General features: G+C 38.8%; 2 protein-coding genes across 5 annotated transcripts in view; one reads left to right on the top strand and one right to left on the bottom strand.

Moving 5' to 3' along the window:
- Window positions 1-13,479, top strand: part of stab1 (stabilin 1) — a 240,380-nt gene that overhangs the window by 197,414 nt on the left and 29,487 nt on the right. Inside the window, exons 45-51 of the mRNA XM_069937203.1 lie at window positions 743-862; window positions 2,148-2,195; window positions 2,299-2,379; window positions 3,812-3,958; window positions 7,457-7,594; window positions 8,423-8,482; window positions 10,583-10,759. Of these exons, the coding sequence (XP_069793304.1) occupies window positions 743-862; window positions 2,148-2,195; window positions 2,299-2,379; window positions 3,812-3,958; window positions 7,457-7,594; window positions 8,423-8,482; window positions 10,583-10,759 (771 nt within the window). The remainder of the gene's footprint in view (window positions 1-742; window positions 863-2,147; window positions 2,196-2,298; window positions 2,380-3,811; window positions 3,959-7,456; window positions 7,595-8,422; window positions 8,483-10,582; window positions 10,760-13,479) is intronic.
- Window positions 7,499-13,479, bottom strand: part of LOC138763304 (5'-nucleotidase domain-containing protein 2-like) — a 130,764-nt gene continuing 124,783 nt past the window's right edge. The window contains exons 16-17 of one of the 4 annotated variants that reach the window (XM_069937205.1): window positions 10,108-10,237; window positions 7,499-8,827 (exon numbers count right to left, since the gene is read on the bottom strand). In XM_069937205.1, the coding sequence (XP_069793306.1) occupies window positions 10,157-10,237 (81 nt within the window). In that variant the 3' untranslated portion in view covers window positions 7,499-8,827; window positions 10,108-10,156. Of the gene's footprint in view, window positions 8,828-10,107; window positions 10,238-13,479 lie in introns of those variants that run through there. The other 3 variants (XM_069937212.1, XM_069937209.1, XM_069937217.1) reach the window with 3 other exon arrangements.

Below are 13,479 nucleotides of genomic sequence, written 5' to 3'. Positions count from 1 at the left end.
ATTGAATTACCTGAGTGGAAAGGCTTAAAGAAATCAAATTAAGCAAAGTTCCATCAGCATATACTTCCTCTTGTTATTGGTTTCATGTTCTTCAGATATGGAAGTTATTGTAGACTGACTACTTCTAAAACTTTCCTTCTTCAACCACACTTCTACTGCATTGAATGTTTTTATTTTCAGCATGCCGAAGCTTTCTTCCTTGTTTTAAATTGACCCTTTTTGACTATTTGGGGGAAAAAAGCAATTTAAATTTTAAAAATTAAGTTTAGACATACAGCATGGTAATGGGCCCTTCCTGCCATTGAGCCCGTGCCATCCAAATGTCTAAATTAGCCTACAACCCCAGTATATTTTTGAAAGGTGGGAGGAAACTGGAGCTCCCGGAGGAAACCCACACTGACACAGAATGAATGTACAAACTCCTTACAGACGGTGTGGGATTCGAACCCACGTTGTTGGCACTGTAACAGTGTTGTGCTAATCGTGCCACCACAGTACAATGTTAACATGATCATTTTTTTTTTGTTTTTGTCCTCTTTTGTACATTGGGACCTTTTGGTGATGCAGTGAACCCTATGGTACCTATATCGTAAATGGGTTAATACACAAAAAAAAATCACACAAAGCAAATTGAGTAATTTTATTTATTTGTTATTAGGAGAAAGTTATGACAAAATGTAACCTAATCTATTTCTGATGTTAAATGTAAAAATTTTTCCTTTTTGTCTTCCTCCCACTGAAGAACAACGGAGGTTGTGGTTTTTTCGCCCATTGCCGAGAAACGGGACCAGGAACTCGAACATGCAACTGTTATCGAGGCTATAAAATGGTTGGACACTCATGTAGAGGTGATATCTTTCAGGTAGTGTTGAATACTTTTGTGTTTCTGTGTCTGAGCTATGACCCTTTCTTCAGAAGAATCTATTTTCTTATCTTGCGTCTCCCTGACAGTATCATCTGGTCATTCCCCTGCCTGCCTTAATCCTGTAATTCATCAAAACTATAAAGGTCTCAGCCATGATTTTCAAACACTGGTAGACAATCTCTCACCTTCTAAGAAGAAGAGATGTTGGCTGAAGATTTGGAAAGTGTTGGTTGACAAGGGAGGAGAAAGATTGCCTTTTTTGCTTGCCATTGTGAAGTAATTGTACAGAGGATGCTGCTGTCACGTGCTTGTATCGGGAGCGATGCCGATCGTCGCTGATGACATATCCGAGGTGACGCGTGGGAGCAGTAGCATGCATGCGTGGATTAGTTCAGAAAACTGTGTACGTTATGATGTTTCTCAGACGCAGGAGAGTGGGAGCGTCGGGATCACCTGTGTGGTGGAGAGTCAATGAAAATGTCAGAGGGGTTTAGCTGGATGGTGTTTGTCAAGATGAAGAGTTCATTGTTGTGTCTGAGAGGAATAAAGAGAGTTGACTCCACTTTGTGCTGAAAAACGAGTGACTATATTCTTAAACTTTTATGTATACTGGATAAATTACTGCAGCTGCAAGGGAAGGTTATTCAAAAAAATCCTGAAAACAGGCAAGTGCTTCTCTGCTAGCCACAAAAATCCTGAGATCTGATGCTCCTGATAATCAGCCCCCCCCCTCTCCTGTTCTCCCCTTGCCGACCTTACATTTGGAGCACACGACACGTCGGGTCAGTGAAATTCACTGCCAGTTAAATCATGCATTGGACTTTAGCTGCTATTTAGACAATATGGTCTCCTGCGGCCTCAAAAAAGACATCGTTGGAGTCCCCTTGCTACTTGCTCTGTTGCTGCCACGGTGAGGTCTGAACCAATGAGGCTGCTGGTCCGCGATTAGCCTATTGCATGTGGCTTTCCACTGGCATTTCTGGCCCCAGCTCAACATCTAATTCCTGATGGTGGGAAGTGATCTTGATGCTATGCACATTTTTCAATTGCCCTTGAGCTCAATGAACTGAATTAAAATCTCTCTCAAATGAGGGGAGATTAGCTCACTCTAAAGAACTTTTATATTTCAAGATGCTGAGCCACTTAATGTCAAGTTCTGTAAAAGTGTCAGCTTTTTCCTTGTGACTGAATTCACGTATTGCTGTAAAATGTATGTTCTTTTGTCATGTTTCTGTGCCATTTAGGGATTGAGTTTAAAAATTAAAAAAAATTTGTTTGACAGGAACTTGCCCGAGAACCAACATTTGTCGCCTTCCACAGATACCTTCAGGTAAAAAAAATGGAACATTGCAATACTTTCAAATCGAAATTGTAAAGTGTATTGTGTGGAGCATTGCTCAATCCTTCTTCATTTTTTTTTCTGAACATTTTAGCGGAATTCCATCAATGAACTTAAAGGAAATGGGCCGTTCACAGTGTTCGTGCCAAGACAGAATGCACTTTCTCAAAACACGGTAGCTGTATAAACTGCAACAATTATCGTTATCTTATGTTAGTGTTCTTAAAGAGTTCATCTTGTAGCGAGGGAAATGCAGTCTGTTTTGTTCAGAGTGGCCAGTTTGCCTGAACATTCCTAAACTGCTGTGAGATTAAGCATTATTAGTGCTCAATTTTGATTCTTTCAATAGTTTTGTTTGGGAAACATTTCAATCTGATGTGCAGCACTCAATAACCTGTTCTTCTTCACTAGCTGCAAGTACTCAGGAAGAAAGTTCCATGTACATGGGCTATGTCTCCAAATCAGCCACCCCTTTGAGGGTCTAGATAGGAGGGTTTCGTACTTAACAATGTGATAGTATGTACCCCAATAAATCTAAAAGTAAATTGATTTACTATGTATTAATTTCTTATTGACTATTAATTTCTTATTGACTATCCAACATTGTTGTTTGAGCTAAACATGAAAGCAGGTAATGAATGAAGTCCAGTTTTGAAATTTGCATCCATTGAAATCAAAAAGGAACTGAATTTCAGAAGCTTAACTCAATGCACATTAGCAGTCATTGTATGCAATGAACAACACCCTGTATTACAACCTCTAAAGTGTATCTTAAATTTGGTGAGTTACATGATACTCACAGCAGTCAATATATCCTTGTGGTCTGCATAAATGTTGCATGCTATAGCTTCAAAGGAATTATTCTACTTGAGAGCAGAGTTTATAAAGTTCAATTACTTTTTTCAAGAAGAACATTAAACCTTTTGATGACAATTAATCATTGTATTCTCATTAAATTTTACAAAATTTATGCAGACACTGAAATCTTGGGATAGCCAGGTGGTCAAGACAAAATGCAGTAAGGAGATGTGAATTCTTGAGGAAACCAGGGATTTACAGACTGAGTAAAACATGAACGTCTGTGAAGTAAAAACACAATACTGGATAAACTCATCAGGTCAAACAGTATACTTTATATTAGCAAAGATAAAGATACATAACCAATGTTTCGGGCTTGAGCCCTTTTTATTTTAATCCACAGACTGAGTGAACCTAGTTCATGTTACTAGATGCATCTGGCTATCTTGGTCAGGCAGAGAGACAACACATTTTGTTTAATCTATTCCATCAGAAGCCCTGATCACATCCAGTCCTCAAACCAAACCCTTGCTTCAGGCTCTCGGAAGCAATGCATTGGCACTATCTCGCCTTAATGGGGCCTGGCAAGGGGCCAGTGTCTATTTGAACATAGAGCCACACTTCTCCATTGACCGTAATGAGCCCAAAATCATGAGGAATTCGATCTTATTCTAGACTGATAAACAGGTCCCTGCTGAGAATATACAGCCTTTCCAAAGTTCACTTGATGTTTTTGTTTTGAATTTTTTGTACAAAGTTTCTTAATGTTCTGCAATAAAAACCTATCTTTGTCCAATGAACCATAATAGATAGAAAAATGGGAATCAAGTGGTTTGATGAAAGACCTGCTTCGATATCACATAGTAGGCTGTGAAGAACTGTCTGATTCGGAACTAAAGGAGCAGAGCGTCCTTGTTGCTTTATCTGGAAACACCATTCAGATCTCCTCAAAAGAGGTATGTTTGCACTTGAGAGATGCATGATATGTATCAGTGCATCTGAATAGTTCTTAGGACAAGAATCTATGCTACAGGATACTCTTTACTAAGGGTATCTGTACAGCTGGATATCCCCTATGACACAAGATATTCCCATGAAATGTCTGCTGGATATCGCCAGGGTATATATCTACTTCAGTATAGCTTTTAGAAACTGTATCAATTCTACAGTGCATCCTACAGTATGCAATTCTGTATTAGAAATTTATAGTATATTCCTAGAGTATATTCTTTGGGAAGTGTATCTACACTACAGTTTATCTCACAGGATGTGGGATTTTACTTCAGAATATCCCACAGGATGTGTGTCTATACTACAAGAGATCCCACAGTTTGCATGTATGTGCTGCAGAATAACCCCTGTAAAAAGGACATTCCAGAAGTGTAAATATACCACACGATATTCCCATATTATATCTATACCATGAGATATGCTTCTGGAAGTCTGACTGTACTATAGGATTTCCGTACATTAGGATATTCCATAGGATATATGCGTACACTACAGGATATCCCACCGGAGTTGAGCCAGTATTTCAGGATATCCATGGGAGATATTGTGCTACAGGATATCCCCAGGTACAGTGTAGTGTTACTGTATCACAGTATATCCCTCAGGATGTGTGTCTAGAATTGAAGATATTCCCAGAATTGTGCCTATACCACTAGGGTCTGTGCCAGGATATCCATTATATGCTTCAGGATATTCCACAAGTTGTCCATCTGTACTGCAAGGTATCATCAGGAAGTACAATTTTACAAGAGCAAGTGGTTCTCAACCTTTTTCTTTCCACTCACAAACCACTTTAAGTATTCCCTATGCTATAGATGCTCTGTGATTAGTAAGGGATTGCTTAAGGTAGTATGTGGGTGGAAAGAAAAAGGTTGAAAACCACTGTTTTAATCGTATCTAATTGACTCATTATGTGCATGGTTTCATAACTCCAAAGGAAATGGGCCAATGACAATTTTTCTCAAGCAAAATATTTCAGTAACAATTGGGTCTAGAGCAATGATTCTCAGCCTTCCCTTCTCACTCTCATACCACCTTAAGCAATCCCTTACTAATCATGAAGCACTGATGGCATAGGGATTACTTAAAGTGGTATGTGAGTGGAAAGGAAAAGGTTGAGAACCACTGGTATAGAGGATATCTTACATAATATAGTTTAATTTCAAAGCTTTTGCTCTTGATTTTCTTTATTTCTATTATTCCCCCTCTTAGGGCATCCAATTTTTCCCACAATGCAATCAAATAATCAGACAGTTGTGAAAAAAAAATTGAAAGTAGTTTAGTAACATTTGGGGCAGCATGGTTAACATAACAGTATTTCTGCACCAGTGACCCAGGTTTGAATCTGGCGCCATCTGTAATCTGTCCCCATGTCTGAGTGGGTTTTCTCGGGGACTCCAGTTTCCTCCCACCTTTCAAAATGTATGGAAGGTTGGGATATTTGGGTGTCATGTGCTCATGAACCAGAAGAGCCTATTACCGTGCTGTACATCTAAATTTAAATGCAAAAATTAAATTTATTCATCATGGCCAATTATTTCTGGCTTATTTAGAATTGCACAATGCTTCCACTATTCATATTTTCTGCAGTAATCCTTGCCATTTGATATTTAAATCTTATAGCACAACCCAATGTCAAGATTTTTGAGGATTATCTTTGAATTTATCACATTTAGCAAATTGTCAAATTTGCTTTACTCCCACGTGCATCTCACTGTATTCACTGTTCAACAGTTGAATAAACACTATTCACAAAATAACTAATTCACATAATTCCCTCAGTGCTGGTCAAGAAGCTCCAAACCCTGGGCTTCTGCACCCTCCTCTGCAACTGGATCCTTGACTTCCTTTTCGGAAGACCACTGTCAGTACAAATTGGAAACAACGTCTCCTCCTCACTGATTAACAACACAGGTGCACCTCAAGGATGTGTACTTAGCCCACTGCTCTGCACCCATGACTGTGTGGCCAGGCACAATTCCAAAGCTAAGTACAAATTTGCTGATGACATCACAGTTGTCAGCAGAATCACAAATGGCAATGAGAAAGTGTACAGGAGTGAAGGAGATCGATCAGCTCCTTGAGTGGTGTCACACCAGCAATGTTGTCCTCAATGTTAGCAAAACCAAGGAGATGATTGTGGACTTCAGGAAGAAGTCAGGAGAATATAACCCAGTCCTCATCAAGTGCTCAGTAGTGGAGAGGGTCAAGAACTTTAAATTTCTGCGTATCAACATCTCCGAAGTTCTGTCCTGGAGCCTCCATGTCTATGCAATCATGAAGAAGGCTTGCCAGTGGTGATACTTTGTGAGGTGTCTGAGGAGATTCAGTAGGTCACTGAAGACTCTTGTAAACTTCTACAGGTGTAACATTGAGAGCATTCTGGCTGGGTGCATCACTGTCTGGTAAGGAGGTGCCAACACTCAGGAGAAAAAAAAACTCCAGGCTGTGACATCATGGGCCCAAACTTCACTCCATCGAGGACATCTGCAAGAGGTAGTGTCTTAAAAAAGCAGCTTCTAACCTCAAGGACCTCCATCACCCAAGCCACGCCCTTTTCACTTGCTACCATCAGGTAAAAGGCACCAGGACAGCTCTTCCCTCCTTCCATCGGATTCCTGAACCAAAGACATTGCCTTACTTTGACTTTTCGTACACTATTTTTATTTATTGTCGTAAGGTGGTTTATACAAATGTTTACACTGTGAAGCTGCTGCAAAACAATCAATTTTGTGACTTGTTCATGACAATAAAATTTTGATTCTGAAATAACTATTGATTATTGAGAGAGATTCACCCCTTTCATCTTCACTCACAGAGCCTACCAATGCTGCTTCTTCACCTTTCTTTTTGTAATCAACACCAGAAAACCTACTGTGGGCCTGGCCATAAAGCAGCATTTCTCAAGCTGTGTTCTGAGGATCACAGATAGTCTGTCGGTTTGCTATAGGCAGATCATGGCAAAAACACATATTGCTGATAAAATTGATGGGAAAACAAGGAATACAAAAAACTAATTTGTAAGTTTGGATTGGAAAAACAATCTCAAAATATTTTGCCACCAAATTGAAAGACAAGGTGATCTGGGAAGAGGCTGAAGCTTGCACGGTGCCACTGGTGGAGGGGTGGGTTCCATAGGTTTGTTAGACGTGGTGTGCAGTAAGCAAAGAAAAACTTGTTGGTCTGTGCACAAAATGATCTAAATAATACATCTCTCCTTCAGGCCTGTGTAGGAGAGCTGTGAACGTTTCTGAGGGGATTCTGAGCACTCAGTCAGGGAGGCTGATTGAGGAGAGGCAGTTGTGCATCCAAGCTATTTGGCTGAACCAATGTGCCCTAGAAACTAAGGATGATGCAAAGATTTAGATAAGAGAATAAACGATGGAGAAATTGTACTTACTTGAATGTTGATTTATTCTGAATATGTTATTTTTTTTATATAGAATGACATTTATTTGAATGGAGATGCTCAAGTAATAACAACAAACTACATTACAGCAAATGGGATTATTCATTACATCAGCAAAGTCTTGGTTCCATTCAATTTGAAGACTAACAAGCGAATATTCACTTCATCTCTGGTAGGTTCCAAATAAATCTGTATATACATCCACATAGATATTCATCCCAAGAAATGTGTAAAACACAATTTGGCCAATTAAGTTCATGGCAGACAAAATTGTACATTTGTTTAATCCTACTTTCCAGCACTTTGTCCATGGTTCTGCTGGTTATACCACTTTATTTGTTTATCCATATTTTTTATTCAATGTAGTGATGGTTTCTGCTTCCATTATCCTTTTAGTCAGACTCCCATTACTCAGTGAGTGAAATGATCTACCAAATTTACCATCCAGGAATACACATGAGAACAGTCACATAGACAGGTGGTTGAGAGCTACTAGAGTTATAGAATTCACAGAAACAAGCCCTTTAGCCCAACTTGCCCATGCTGACGGTTAGTCCTATTTGCCTGCTATCGAATAATAACACTCCAAACCTTTCCTATCCATGTAACCGTCTAAATGTCTTTTGAATGTTACAGTTATCTCTGCTTATACCACCTCCTCTGGCAGCTCATTCCATATATTCACCATCCTTTGTGTGAGGAAGGTCCACTCAGGTACCTTTTAAATCTTTCCCCTCTCACCATATCTAGCTATTGCTGTATCAGAAAATAGTTCCTAACAAAATGTATTGCAATCATGAGAGAAATGCCATGTTGGGTGTTCAGGAGTAGTGGAGATGCCAGTGGTATTGGAAGGTACCTAGTGCATCTTAAGATTACTTTACAATGTCCACAAGGTGCTATGGACATGTGTAAAAGGAGAAAAAAAGTCATTTTAAGATCAGAGTCTTTATTTTGTCTTAAGAATTTTGAAACAAACTTTCTTTTCCTTCATTTGCAGCCTAAACTCTCCACTGTCGCAAGTGAAAATGGATACAAAATATTTAATAATTTGATTAAGGTAAAGCATTTTCCACAACCTTTTTGTGCTGAGCTGATGTGATATGGAAGTACTGATGCGTGGAAGTGCCCTTAATGTGCTCTGAAAATGTGGGCAGAAGGGAAACATTTCCAATTATAAATCAGCTTTTCACATCCCCAAGATGTCCCAAAATGCCTCACAGCTGATAAGTTGCTTTGAAGTATGTTCCAAATTATTATAAATGCAGAACAGACAAGCCAGTCTCTTCTCTCACTAATTATAGAATCACTAGGTCTCGTGATTATCTTTCACCATGTCTTCTGATGGGAGAGATTGGCAAACCTTGTTCTGCTGGAGGGCAGGTAATTACATTGTGGTGAGAACCTGCAATCAGAGAAACAGTGGTGTTTGTCTGAATCGACACAGCAGCGATCTGAGACCACACTCCCAACATCAACGTGGGATGTAGCTTCTGCACATGTACAATGGGTGCTGAAAAGAGGGTTGCATCAGTAAACAGACAAATGGAGCTTTACACCCATTTCTTCCTGGGGGCAGGAAGGGCTCCCACCAAAGTCTCCCAACTAAGACCAGCATTCCCGTGCCTTTTGCTAAAGTGAAGGCTGTCTGCTCATTCCACCTGTGACTTGTGGATCAGAGAAAATTACGGGATGAAAGGGATGCGAGAAGTCAGATTAGATGTGTGCTATCATCTTCTATAGATTCGGTGTTGCTGCTAGGTGCAAACTGTGCATTGGCGGCTCCATCTAAAGCAATTTTTGATGGTCTGTTTATGGAAAGAGCAGCATAATTTATTAAATTTAAAAATGACACATTCCAACCTTTAAGGGGTTAAAATTAACATTACAACCAGAATCCGGTGAGAGATCAGAATGCATCCTGGAGACAGATTAGCCAATTTCTGGATCAATCCCACAACTGGTTTGCACCAACCAATGCAGTAAGGGGGTTTGTGATTGGACTCGTTTTCACTTTTTTAACCTGCTCCTGTGTCACCTGCCTTATCAATCTGATGCCTATATTGGGAGATATCACCTTTATTGCCATAAATGGAAATAAAAAGCAAGGCATTTCCTGTTGGCAGCTAGCCCTTAGTGATTGCTTCAATTGAAAGCCAGTTGAAATCTACCCCATCCTTGATGAGAATGATTGGAGGCATTTTCTGGGATCCATATCCAAGGGATTCAGCAGCAAACACAATTAGAGCCTCTTCAGGCTTTGGATATCTGGGTGGAAATTGTGAACTGAGCTCCATTTCTGGTAAGAAACTGATCTCACAAGTAACAAAGCCAAATAAAAAAAAAAACCACAGATACTGGAAATCTGAAATAAAAACAAATAAATGCTGGCAATATTTATCAAGACCAGCCACGTCTGTGGAAGAGAAGCAGAGTTAACATTTCTGGTTTTCTTTGACCTGAAATACTAATTCTGTTCCTCTTTCCATTAGATGCTGCCTAATCTGCAGAGTACTTCCAATGTTTTCTGATTTTACTTCAATTGGAAAGCTAGTTGTTGAGGCCTTCTGAGAAAGCCTTCCGTAAAGGATCCGTAAAGGATCATTGAATGGCTACAACATAGATGGAGGTCATTCGGACTGCATAGATTCTGTACCCTGTTAGGCTAAGGATTAGATCTCTTACCAGGATCCAGACAAATTTATCTTCCAAGTGACTCGTCCTTCCTCTTGCTCTAATGCAAACTTTTATTCAGGAGAACTGCTGTTAGTTGAATGAAGATGAATCCTGTTTTTAATTTGTAGGTTAACTCTCTCTGTAGAATAAAGCATAATGACAATTCATAACTGGATTTGCCTCAGTCTGGTGATTTCAGTCAATATTAAAAAGTTGTAGATGGGGTGCTAAAGGCATGGGTTTCTGATCATAAGAGGTTTCCAATGGGAGGCGTTTCAATTACATTGTTGTATAATAAGATAATGGACAGTTCATATCATGTAAACAAAATGTAAGGGCCACTCACAAGAATCAGTAGAGAAAATACATGTAGAAGATCAATTTTAAAATTGTAAAAGTAATTCCTTCTCAAATATATAATGGAAGTTTAATATGTTTTGTTCTTGATGCAGAAAATTAACTGTTAAATATTTGATTTTGTCAGGAAACAAATCTGATGCCTCTCATAGAAGATCCAATTCACAAGCCATTCACAATGATGTGGCCAACAGATGAAGCATTTAATTCACTTCCTAAAGAGAGGCAGGATTGGCTTTTTAGTAAAAAGAACAGACATAATCTTGTGGCATACTTAAAATTCCACATGATCAGGGATTCAAAGGTAATTAAAGGCTCTGAATGTTTTTTTGTGCATCCTTGACAAGACACATGAGCTCTTCAGAAATCCTGACAATGTTCTCTGGTCCTGCTTAACGTCAGCAGCGTTGAATTTTATTGCTGCAAAATACTCAGGCTTCTGGCAATAAAAACAGAAGTTTCAGAGTTGAGAAAGAAATTACATTTCAGATAATGACCTCTTGGCATAATAGAATGGTCCTGAAGCTAAAACACTAACTCTGTTTATCTGTTTAGCTTGATTAGCCAAACTATGTTGATCAAAGTAGAAATTTTACCATCATTAATTTTTATACTTGTGTAAAATTATATAGCTGAAATTGCTTGGGATTGGGCATTACAAAGTCACTTCCTGTCTTAAAGTCAACGATAATCTCTATTTTATCCTTCCTGCACATGTGCAATTGAGGGAATTACCTTACTTTAAAATGTGGAACAGAAACTGATCACTACTTTCCTCACACAAAGGTTTTTCATAGACAAAAGTGCTGGAGAAACTTAGCAGGTCACACAGTGTTCTTTATGGCAAAGATACGTAATCAATGTTTTGGGCCTGAGCCCGCCGTCATGGTATTAGGTTTGTTGTGTGGCTTCCGTATGCTGACGTACTAAAAACTTTGGGATGGTGCAACTCAAGGCTGGATCCTCTGATGCATCTTAAGTGCCTCTGTAATGCCTTTCCTCCTCTTGTTTAACACCTTTTTCAGGAATAGGGAGGCCTAGAAAATAGGTGCATAGAAGAGAGAAGAGATCCCTTTGAGCTCAGGGATAACTCTCCAGACCTTGTGTTATCTGTGTGAGTCACAGTTGGGGTGCAGCAAAAGGTCTGCTGAAATTTCATCTCAAAAACCTGTAAACTATGTGTTCAGCAACTCTGAAATAGGAAGTATTTTAGACAGAAGTGTAAATTACTCATAATTAACAATATACAAAGTGTGTGATTTATTTTTGATTCTTTAACATCTGAAAAATCCTCCTGGTTGCCAATCACTTCCTATCGAGTCCTGTAATTATTAAGATAATTGTAAGGCAAATTTCTGCCCACAGTAAATCTTTCAATCTATAAATCTATATCCAAATTAATAATCATCTGTACATACAAGGGTGAAATAATCAATCCTGCCCTCTCTGGAGGGTTAAGGATTTGGATAAAACTGCCCTGACCATCAGCTGTTTGTGTTAGTGTTAACGTTCCATGCCGGTGATTCTCCACAAAGTATATGATTCTATAGCTTCCATTTCTTCAACCAGCTAATCTCTTCTTACAAATCATCAGCTTTATGATTTTTTAAAATTATTATTTCATGATTTAAAACCATTTTTTTGTATGATTACTTTTGCTTTTGAATGAGTTTTTAAGATGGTAAGCCCACCTCACTGACAAAAGACAAAGGAGGAAAAACCCAACACCCAACCCCAACCCACCAATTTTCCCCTGCAACCGCTGCAACCGTGTCTGCCTGTCCCGCATCGGACTTGTCAGCCACAAACGAGCCTGCAGCTGACGTGGACATTACCCCTCCATAAATCTTCGTCCGTGAAGCCAAGCCAAAGATAATTGGTATCATATGCTCTCATCTATTTTTACTATCATCATTTGCTTATTTTATCCTGTTGCACTCTTCCTTTAAAATTCCTCCTTCTTATTCATTTTGCCAGCGAGTTATCTCCTTCCCAGGTCTGATGTAACCATTCATTAGCACATGCTGTGATCCAAATCTTTCTTTTATTTTCTTGGTTGAAGCACTGACTATTCCATTCTCTCCTAACTTTGCTATGTGTTTTTTCCAACTTTTTGCACAGATCCTGACCTTTTCTGTATTGTTGGGGACAGAATTGCCTCAGTTATGGAAAGTTTCACTGAGGTGGAGGATAGTTTTCAGACTGGAAGAGATTTGCAAAGATGTTTTCCAAAATTCAGTTTTGGGCCAGTTATTTTTTGTAATTGTTCAAAAACAAATTTAGATAAATGGATTATAAAGTTAAAATGATTATAAAGTTTTCAGGTAATAAAAGTCAATAGTTCATAATGATGGTATTACCTCTTACCTGTGCTCCTCTACTCCACCATTTTATTCAGATTCCTGCCTACATTTTACTTAAACCTTGATACAGGGCTGAGGCTGGACACATTAGTTATGTACCTTTACTATATAAAATACACTGTGTGACCTGCTGAGTTTCTCCAGCATTGTGTTTTTACTACAATCATTGCGTCTGCAGACTTTCATGTTTCACTCCCTTAAAAATTTCAAGTTGTCATGAGATGGCAATATGGGCAGAACCATAACTGATAGATTTTGATGAAGAGTAAAACCAGTCTGGAAGAGCAGTATCCTATAAAAAAAAATGTGTTGCAAAACATGGGAATTGAAGTTTTGGTGAGAGATTGGGTTCACAAACACAAATGCTCAGAACTGGCAGGGATACTTGATAAAGTAATTTTAAAGTTCATTAGCTAAATGTTTATAAATAGAAGTTGACGTTATAATTTTGTAACAGAGGAATGTGCCTCTGTTTGTATGGATATCTGATGGTCATTCATCCAAACAGCTGGCAGTTGTACTGAATTCCCCACATTCAATTTTAAAATCCTCAAAAAAGTTAGGGGTTGAAATTCCCACCAAGCTGCCGAGAAGCCAGAGATGAGCGTAATTTTACTCTAAAGTAATGCACTGCATTGATTTCCATTTTTACATGCATGGT

The sequence above is a fragment of the Narcine bancroftii genome, chromosome 5 (assembly GCF_036971445.1).
Source record: "Narcine bancroftii isolate sNarBan1 chromosome 5, sNarBan1.hap1, whole genome shotgun sequence".
Classification (NCBI taxonomy): domain Eukaryota; kingdom Metazoa; phylum Chordata; class Chondrichthyes; order Torpediniformes; family Narcinidae; genus Narcine; species Narcine bancroftii.
The sequence above is the reverse complement of the archived record's forward strand: the minus strand, read 5'-3'. Positions and strand labels throughout refer to the sequence as shown.